This window comes from Rattus rattus, chromosome 5 (assembly GCF_011064425.1).
Source record: "Rattus rattus isolate New Zealand chromosome 5, Rrattus_CSIRO_v1, whole genome shotgun sequence".
In the NCBI taxonomy this organism is placed as follows: Eukaryota; Metazoa; Chordata; class Mammalia; order Rodentia; family Muridae; genus Rattus; species Rattus rattus.
Window position 1 is genome coordinate 47,915,730 of NC_046158.1, and position 10,310 is coordinate 47,926,039.

Consider the following 10,310-nt stretch of genomic DNA (forward strand, 5'->3'; position numbering starts at 1 on the left):
TCCATTCTGATGAGATCGATGTGAACTCTGAAGCACACGTGAGTTGAGTCATGTACACAAGCTAGAAAATGTCAGGGCTAAGGTTTAGGTTTGAACTGTATTCCTGCAAAGCCCCGGGACCTTAGCCCCATTTCCCATCCCATCATATACACCTACAGCTCTGAGAACAGAAGGGTGTACAATAAGTAACCGGCGACTGTTGTTAATGGCAGCTCTAGAGAATTCCGCAGTGTGATACCTTGGGAGACTGCCTGAAGCATGCACTTCCCACTGCAAGGAAAGCAGCTATGACTTTGGTAGTGATGGGCTGGAGGGGTTTTCCTCAAGAGGATAGGCTCTTCTTTCCCTTCCTCCCATCTTCTCAGAGGTTCCTGTGTGTCTTCCAGGGCCAATTCAGTCACCTGGAACCCTCACAAGATGATGGGTGTGCTGCTCCAGTGTTCTGCCATCCTGGTCAAGGAAAAGGTTTGTGCTCCCTTGGTTAGTGGCCCCATGGGGAGCCTGCAGACCTCCTCCCCACCCTCTCCTAACACTGATTTTCCTCTTGGCTCTTGGCTGCCCTTTGTCTTCGTTCAGTGCTTTGGGAACTGCTGGTGACAGAGCCTTTAGTGAGCTTCTTTGGATGTGTCTTCATGTGTGCACAGACCTGAATCGCCCAATCAGTGAGAACAAACCACGCTCGCTCACTCACTGGAGCGTACATTGGGTTCTTAGTGGATATTTGTAGCCTGGAGAGCTGAAAAAAAGTTAGATGGAACAGGAAGTACAGATACCGGGGACTGCCGATCAGATGCTTCTATAAGGCCAACCAAATGACTCAGTGAGCAAGGACACTGGCACCAAACCTGAGGCTCTGTGTTCTTTCACTGGAACCCACACGGAGGAAGGAGGGAATATGCCCCGGTGTACAAATATGTGTGTGTGTGTGTGTGTGTGTGTGTGTGTAATACATCCACGCACACAGTGTGTGCACACACAAAAAATAAATACATGTAACTTCTAAAAAGGCTTCTGTAAGTGAGCTGCAGACGGATTTTTCTCCCCACTTCCTCCCCCACATACCACACCCAGTGCACCCCCTCCCCCACATACCACACCCAGTGCACCCCCTCCCTCACATACCACACCCAGTGCACCCCTCCCCACATACCACACCAGTGCACCCCTCCCCCATACCACACCCAGTGCACCCCCCTCTCTCACATACCACACCCAGTGCACCCCTTCCCCACATACCACACCCAATGCACCCCTCCCCCATACCACACCCAGTGCACCCCCCTCTCTCATACCACACCCAGTGCACCCCCTCCCCCACATACCACACCCAATGCACCCCCTCTCCCACATACCACACCCAGTGCACCCCCCCTCCCCACATACCACACCCAGTGCACCCCTCTCTCACATACCACACCCAGTGCACCCCTTGCACCCCTCCTCACATACCACACCCAGTGCACCCCCTCCCCCACATACCACACCCAGTGCACCCCCTCCCCCACATACCACACCCAGTGCACTGATGTTTCATAGACCGACAAGAGAGGTTCCCACCTCAGGTGTCTTTTCTGGGAGTCAGAGCCCATATTGGCTCTCCTCCACTTACTCTAATGTCATGGGGGGGTCTTGCATAAATTGGAAGACTTGGGGAGGGGGTTGCATCTGGGAGGAGGTAGTTCTTCACAGCACCGGCTTCCCCACCTGCTGAGGTGTTTAGTCAAAGCCCCGCCCAAAGAATGGCTAAGTAATTCCTCCACTTAAATGTCCAGATGTCGCTAGAGGAACAGTGAAGCCCTTGCAGACATCCAACACAAGAGAACTTTCTGTGACCAATGTGACAGAAGGAAGGCAGGGCTTGAGGGCAGACAGGAAGGGTTTTTTCCCCGAGAGTGGCTTTAAAGGACATCTGAACTTATGGAAGGCCTCGGAAGAAAGGAGGTGTGGGTCCCCAGTTCACCCTTGAACCCACATCTCTGACTGGTGACGACAGTTGCTCACACCTTGATTTTTATGACAGGGTATACTCCAAGGATGCAACCAGATGTGTGCAGGCTACCTCTTCCAGCCAGACAAGCAGTATGACGTCTCCTACGATACAGGGGACAAGGCGATTCAGTGTGGCCGCCATGTGGACATCTTCAAGTTCTGGCTGATGTGGAAAGCAAAGGTATAAAGGGGAAATTCAGGAAACAGGGAACTGTGACTAGTCCAGGTTGGCTGGTGACAGGGAGGTAGTGATGGGTCACAGTGTGTGTGTGTGTGTGTGTGTGTGTGTTTATGAGCATGAGTGTGCATGTGCCATAGTGTGCATGTGGAGGTGAGAAGGAAACTTGCAGAGGTTGGTTTCCTCTTGCCAACATATGGGTTCCCGGACCAAACCTAGACTGTAAGGCTTGGCAGCAAACACCATTACCCACTGAGCCATCTTGCCTGTCCGCCACAATAATTCTTAAGAACTCTAAAATTATTTAGTACAGCTAGAAAAGGTTATAGGATGACAGTGTGGGTCTGGGAAGAAGGCAGCCGAGTTAAAGGCCACCTGGACTTCCCAGCTTTGTGTCACTTCTGCTGTTTCTATTTACTTACTACTTGTTAATTTTAATAATTTCCACAGTAAAGATTTGGACTAATTCCCCCTCCAAACAATAAGGCTTTCCAGCAATGTCCAGTCTCATCTTTTCTTCTTCTATAGAAAAGAGCTGGCAGATGATTCGTGTCCTTCCTTATGAAGCCATCTCGCCTGAGTGTAGGGTCTGGATTTGATTTCTCCCACAATGTAATCATAGGCATTTTGAGCATATAAAAGCCTTTACCACAGGAGAGACAGAGCCCCGTCATTTTGCACTGCTGTAATGATAATGATCACATGGCCTGTCTCTGTAATTACTTCTTCATTTTGTCTAACAGTGGCCTCCGGAGCTGTCCCCAGAAGGTTCAGCCCCTAGGTTGTGGAGGGAAGATCCCGGGGTGGAAATCCTTTTCATGGGAGAGCCCCCCAGTCCCAACTCTCGGAGGAGCTCCTGCTTTGTCGTCTCTTGATTCTGCTTAGGCCCTTCAGCCACCCACAGGCCAGCCTTGTGCATCTGTTCTCGTTAACACCAACCCAATCAGCAGCCGGAACGCTGCTCGCCAGTCAGCCATGCTGGCTCTTGAAACTCACGCTCAGCCAGTTTGGGAGTAGTTAGAGCTAGTGCGGTCTGGGCATGTACTGAGGACCGTGGCTTCCACACTTGCCTGCTGGCCTGTTGCTGGAAGGGAGCAACCCTGTTCTATGGAGAGTGAATTGCCTGTGAGGACCGGGGACAGGTTTGGCCAGGATATATGGCTGGGGTAGATGCATTCTATGATAGCATCTTTTAAAGAATCTGATGAAGAAGTAGATGGTAGTTCCTTTGAGCTATCATGAAAGCATTAAAAAAAATGCAAAACACAAGCCCAAAGTCACTATTTGTTGTTAATGTCAATAGTTATATTTGTTTTAAAAGTTTCTTAACGGAACCAGCAAGGTGACTTAGCAGGTAGAGGTGCTTGCCACCAAAATCCCAGAACACATGTGGTGAAAAGAGAAACCTGATCCCACTAATTGTCCTCTGACCCTCACTCCCAGACATACATAAAGGCACACACAGGCAGCACGAGCATGTGTGTGCAAGAGCACACACACACACACACACACACACACACACACACACAGAGAGAGAGAGAGAGAGACAGAGACAGAGACAGAGAGACAGAGAGAGAGAGAGATCAAGGGGGCAGAGGAGGGAAGGAAGGAGAGAGACAGAGAGACAGAGAGAGACTATCCAGAATGAGAGCAAGGGCAGATAAGTAAATGTTTTATTAAAAGTTCTTCCTTTCAGCTTCTCTACTCGTTCTGTCCCAGTCTGCAACAGTTTGTAGACTGGCCTCAGCCCAGAGAGGACACTCTCCAAAAGCACTATCCAAAAGCAAACCAGCTAGTGGCTGACTGGTTGGAAGCTAAAGCCCTGCCGAGAACAACTTCCAAGGTTCCAAACAAAGGCCCTAGAAAGAGAAAACATCTTCTTGCATTTGAAGAAACTGTGCACATTTAATTAATGGTCCTTCCTAGCCACCTCCAGACGACACTTCTTTAAATGCCCCATAAACCAGGCCAGCGCAGCCTTCCCGAATGACCGTCACAGGGAAATGCAACTTGACAGCAACAAACACAGCTTTCTTCTTTGAAACAGGGCACTGTGGGATTTGAAAATCAGATCAACAAATGCCTGGAGCTGGCTGAATACCTCTATGCCAAGATTAAAAACAGAGAAGAGTTTGAGATGGTTTTCAATGGTGAGGTAGGTTGTCCCCGTGGACCGCACACACAGTGCTTCCAGAAAAAACACACGGGGAGTTCCTGGAGCTTTAGACCACCGATGTCTCATCATCTCCTTCTAAAGGGACTTGAACTTTAACTACCCATGACCCCTGTCACCCCAGATATCTTTCTTTACACAACCCCAGGTATGTGGATGTATAAAATAGGCAGACTGAGGATGAATAGTAAAGATAATTATTTTAAAGCAATTCTCTGGTAGATAGTTTTGCCATTTGCTAAAGACTGAAGTAAATTTGCACGCTAACGAGATGGGGGTGGCCGTTGTTTATTTGTACACAAAGTATTGCATTTTGGTTGAATATGTGATAGGCAAGATTCAAAGTAGTGATTCTCAACCAATGGGTTGTGACCCATTCAGGGACGACTGACCCTTTCAGAGGGGTCACCTAAGACTATCATAAAACAGATATTTACATTATGGTTCATAACAGTAGCGAAACTACAGTTATGAAGTAGCAACAAAAGTTGGTTGGGGTCACTATTGTGTTGATAAAAAGATAAAGAGAAGGGAGGATATGATCCATGGAAGTCTGAGGAAAGGGGTGCCTTAGCGGGCCATGCTGAGACAGCCCTTCTCCTGAGGGGCCAGCCACATGACGGCATAGTACAGAAGAGAGTTTATTCAGGGCGTGGGGAGGGGAGTTGAGAGGAGATAGAGAAATAGAAGAGTAGAGGCCGGCCATGAGCACATGGAGAGGAGGAGGAGGAGGGGAATAGGGAGAGAAGGGACAAAGGGGAAGAAGAAGCAAGAAGGCAAGAGAGAGCGAGAGGGAGCAAGAAAGTGAGGAGGGGGCAAGCAGCCCCTATTGTAGTGTCAGGCATACTTGGTTGTTGCCAGGTAACTGTGGGGGTGGAGCTTAGACAGAATGCTAACAGTCCCCACAACATAAAGAACTGTATTAAAGGGCCACAGCATTACGTAGGTTGAGGACCACTGACGTAGAGGATCCTTAACATTTTTCAGAGTTGAGTGAGATTTTGATTTTACAGTCTTCAATGTAGAGAATGCTGCTTTGCATTAATATACCATACATATAGTACACATGTGTAGTACATATAGTACACATGTGTAGTACATATAGTACAGAATGTCAACAGGAAAATATTAAAAGTCTTTGTTTTCTGTAACTGAGCCATTTTGTACAAGCACAGAGCCCTTTGTGTGTGCTGCAGAAGCACTGTTGTTCACTGCGTGCCGCAGTCTGGACTCTGGAGCTGTTTCAGGCAGCCTTCCTTGACACTGTGTGGCATGTGCAGAGCAAGTTGTATACTCACAACCATGTCTGGAGTGGGGTAACATCACGCAGCTCAGGAGGGGCACTGCCAGCAAGCCCCGGATTCATTACCTGCTGGTTTAGAGTTCAGCGTTGTCCTTCTATGACCAGAAGTCTTTTTCAATCGCCCACACTTAGTCATACAACACCATATGAAGTAGCAACACAGAGTTAAAGGCGCTGAGCCCTGAAGCGCATGGCTCTCAGCCAGCTCTTTGACCTAGCGCGTTCCCCGTGGCAGGTCCTACCCCTTCCTTGTTCTTGGCTCTGTCTTGAATTGGACTCTATCCATAAGTATCTCCCAAGCCCAAGAAGCTTAGAGGTCAGGTATACCCTCATCTTCCAAGACTGGCTCTAAATGAGGGCTTGCTCTCCATGGATTCATTATGAAGAGAGCCTGATAAACTGCTTCTGCCTGGCTTCACACACTCCCCCCATTATACACAGCAAAGCACCTGTCAGCCCAATACTTCCTGAGTGCCAGATCCTGGGTTATAAATTATTGGCCAAAACAAATACGGTGCCTGCCCCGGTGAGGTTTACAATTGAATAAAGAAAGATGGACTCACTCCAGTCCTGGTAAACGAAAGCCTGTTCATACACCAAACAGCTGTTCATAACCTGCTGTAACCGAGCGCCAGCCACAGCCGGCCAATCAGTGCGCTTCTCAAGATGCCACCTGAGAGTCAGCAAACGAGCCCCAGAGTCCTGAGCACGTGCCGTCAGCATGCAGTGCCCACGCGCCCCGTCTGTGGGACCTCTCGGTTCAGGGTTGACACGTTCTAGTAGAACAGCGAAAAGAGACTGATGTCTCCAGACACCTAGAACGGCGCTTCTCAACCTGTGGGTTCTGACCCCTCGAGGGCGCAAATGACCCTTTCACAGTTCGAGTCATAACAGTAGCAAACTTGCAGTTATGAAGTAGCAACGGAAGTACTTTTTTGGTCGGGGGTCACCAAAGGGTCTGCATGTGCAGGCACTATGCAAGCAACATCTAAGGGGAAAGCTGCAAACCTCTCACACCAACAAACAAAAAAATAAGCTAAGCGGCTTCCTCTGCATCGGTATCAAGGTACACAGGCAGTAGGCTTGGGGATCTAGAAAGTTCGTTGGGGGGTTGGGGAGCCAACGCTCTTGACCGGAGAGAGTGGATAAGCGGTACTTCCTGTCTGGCTTGTTTATGCGCTGCCCAGGCAATGCTTTGGAGACCTCATTCAGACAACACCTTCCCCGCCCCCCTTCTCGTACTGGGGAAAAAAAGAAAACACAAAAACGACTTTTTCCAAAAATGCCTCCAGCTTGTGGTCAAGTTCTAATCATTGTATGTTTGTTTGCTTGATTGTCTCCTGAAATTTCTACAGCCTGAGCACACAAATGTCTGTTTCTGGTACATTCCACAAAGCCTCCGAGGGGTTCCAGACAGCCCTGAGCGACGAGAAAAACTACACAGGGTAAGGACGCTCTTTCTGTCTCAGATGCCCCGCTGCTGCTACTGTTCGCTCGCTGGTCAGGCCATCTTGGTGCCTCTGTGCTGTTCTCAAAGGGGAAGGATTAGAAAGTAAAAAAAAAAAAAAACCATTTCAGGGTGGACTTCTGGGTAATGGGCGTTACAAAGTCATCCTTTAGGGTCTGCATTGTCCCTGCCTGCCGTTCAGATACAATAGGAACCTCTAAAAAAAAAAAAAAAATGGAGTCCCACTTGGGACTGGTGCACTTCTTTACAGAGGCTCTCTTGGAACATTCCGCATTCTTCTTTGTTTGCGCTCTTTTACTAAGTCCAAGCCTAGTCGAGTTCAGACTCATGTTCTCTGTCGATTTCTACATCTAGATTATCCACTCAAGGTTGTTGCCATATTTATGCATATTATGCAGCCAGTGGAGTGGATATTTGATAAACTGAGTCTGTGTGCCAGGCAGTATCCTGGACTCCTGGCTATGTACATCAAAACTTGAAGTGTTTTGTCTTCACTTCTTTTTTTTCCACTGTTTTATCATTGTTCCAAGACTGACTTCCAAGGTTGACTTGCCCAGTGTTTTCTAAAGGAACTGGTGGTCGGGTGGGTTTAGATATTAGCCATGAAAGACACTTGGTTCTGAAACAGTTTTGTTTTAGACACATAGTGAAAAGTAAGTCAAATCGCTCTGTTAAAACGAGGGGTGTCAGCATTGGTGCTGAGTTTGGCCTTATGTTCTCCATCTCAAGGTGGCTCCCAAGATCAAAGCCCTCATGATGGAGTCAGGAACAACCATGGTTGGCTACCAGCCTCAAGGGGACAAGGCCAACTTCTTCCGGATGGTCATCTCCAACCCAGCCGCCACCCAGTCTGACATCGATTTCCTCATCGAGGAAATAGAGAGGTTGGGTCAAGATCTGTAATCCCCCCCTTTGCAGAACCGTAATCACCGGCCATAGCCCTGCCCCTCTGGCACCCTAGAACGCAGCTCTGTCAGTAGCTGACACACCTAGGCCATTTCACTGAAGGAAATTATAATCTCTTAAAGAATATTTGTCACATCTCACGTAAGCTTGTTTGTTAGAATTAGCGGGAAATAATGTTCTTTTAAAAAAATTGCACATTAGAAACACAGTATATATGTACAGTTATATATATATATATACCTCTCTCTATGTACTATGTATGTATAGTGAATGTGGCTTAGTCCTAGACCACAGCATGTCGCTCGCTCCCAGGGAATTAGCCTCACCCCCAGCAATTACTAAGAGGCTAACCATCTCGCAAGCAACTGCAGGACAGATGGTACCCCCACTGCAGTGTCCTAGGGACCCAGGGAAAGGCTGTTGCTGGGAGCCTACCACCCTGCTAGAGCTGTCCCCACCTGAATGGATGATGGATGGCAGGAAGTACTGGTAGATGACAAATGTCACACCCTCCCTGTTAGTGCCCTGCTAGGGGATATAGTAGCAGAGTCTTTGTCACAATTGTGCTGTTGCTGCGTTTTAGAGATTAATCTGTGTAAACTGTACATTACCGTTGTCTATCTTGGGCAGGGGGAAGTGCATATAATGGTTTAATTGTACGTCAGTGAGATATTTGCTTATTTATATTCAAATATATATCATGTTAAAGAGACATCTTGTATTTTCTTCCCATTTGTAATGTATCTTATTTATATATTAATGGAGTAAGTTCTGGATACTGTTTATGGTATTTTCGTGCATTTGTGAGCCAAAGAGAAAAGATGAAAATTAGTGAGACTTGCATTTATATTTGAGTGCCCTTAACATAATGATTTGAACACACGTGTACTGTCTGGAAACGAATTCTGATACTGTACATAGAGTGGTGTTATGGAAATCTTGCTTCAGTAGCCTTTGCTCTTCTCTTTCCCCCCTCAGGCTGTACGTCAGGTGTTCTCAAAGCTTTTCTAGTAACTGTTGAACAGTAATAACTAGATCTCCTGTAATTTTGTAGTAGTATATGACCAATCTCTGTGACTCGCTTAGCTGAAACCTAAGGCTATGTTTCCGAAGATCTCCGATACACTGACCAGTCCCACAAGTGTTTTTGAAGACGTGAAACCCACACTGTGCATTTAGAGTATGCAAGAAGAATATAAATAAAATAAAAAAATATTCTCCATGAAGAATTTGTATTCCAGTCTGTGTTTCATGTATAAAGAGAGAGTTCCAGGAATCTTCATCTGGGATTTTCCGTGACCCATCCATCTCCCATTAGCCAGCTTTAGGTGATGCTCCGTCTCCTGGTTACATTGAGCTTTTACCAACTGTTGCGGGTTCCTATGCCTGTAGTTCATTATATTTGTTCTTTGTGCCCAGAAAGAAAAAACAAAAACAAAAAACCAAGCCCCGTGTCTCACCGTCCTGGCTGCATCTTGGAGTTGCATGCCTCGTCGGTAAACAGATATTTCCATCCTCTACCTCGGGGAGAGCTATGGGACTCCAAGGTTGCAGTAATGAGTGTAGCAGACAAATATCCCTTCTAGTTTGGAACTTAGCTCATCTGGCATCTTTGCCTGTCAGCCACAGAATAACAGCTCTCTGTTGTGTGCCTGTACAGTGGTCCCAACTTAGTTCCTTAAGAAATATATTTAGGTGCTGGATCACCAGGGAAGGGGGCTCAATTCCCGCATTGTTCAGTTAAGCTATAAACAGGTCCTTATTCATGAGAAGACAACTCTTTGTCTACAGCACAGGTAGGGGATAGAGAAGTGACCCCTGTACACGGCACTGAGACTGGCTGAACAAACCGGGAGTGATCAGAAAGGTACTTTATTCTTTTTTTTTTTTTCTGCTATTCTTCAAAATCCTTCCTGTGGTTTTTTCCCCGTCCTTATTTGAATTCTGGCTATTTCCATAGCTTTGCAGCCTTTCGGGTACCCTGCATTTGCAGTCGACCATCCAGTCCCATGAAATAAGACTGCTTTTAAGTTGTGTGCAGCATAGACTTCCCCTCTGCTCCCTCAGTCTGCCATTGTTTCAGGCAGCTGGCTCCCAGTAGAAAGGTGATGGGGCCCAGTGGTGTGCTCTCCCGAAAGCCTATCTTAGCTCATTTTTCTAGCACCTCTGTCTTCTCAAAGAGGCCAGGCCTATGAGAAGAAAGGGTAGTAACAAAGGAATAATCTTTAAAAGACTTTTAAATCATTTAAAATTAAGTGTAGGGGTGTGTGTGTGTGTGTCTGTGTGAGAGTTT

General features: G+C 47.1%; 1 protein-coding gene across 1 annotated transcript in view; it reads left to right on the top strand.

The window, feature by feature from the left end:
- The window catches only part of Gad1 (glutamate decarboxylase 1), a 40,935-nt gene extending 31,689 nt beyond the window's left edge, over positions 1-9,246 (top strand). Inside the window, exons 13-17 of the mRNA XM_032903463.1 lie at positions 387-465; positions 2,021-2,170; positions 4,215-4,322; positions 6,999-7,088; positions 7,841-9,246. Of these exons, the coding sequence (XP_032759354.1) occupies positions 387-465; positions 2,021-2,170; positions 4,215-4,322; positions 6,999-7,088; positions 7,841-8,014 (601 nt within the window). The 3' untranslated portion in view covers positions 8,015-9,246. The remainder of the gene's footprint in view (positions 1-386; positions 466-2,020; positions 2,171-4,214; positions 4,323-6,998; positions 7,089-7,840) is intronic.
- The last annotated feature ends 1,064 nt before the right edge of the window (positions 9,247-10,310 follow it).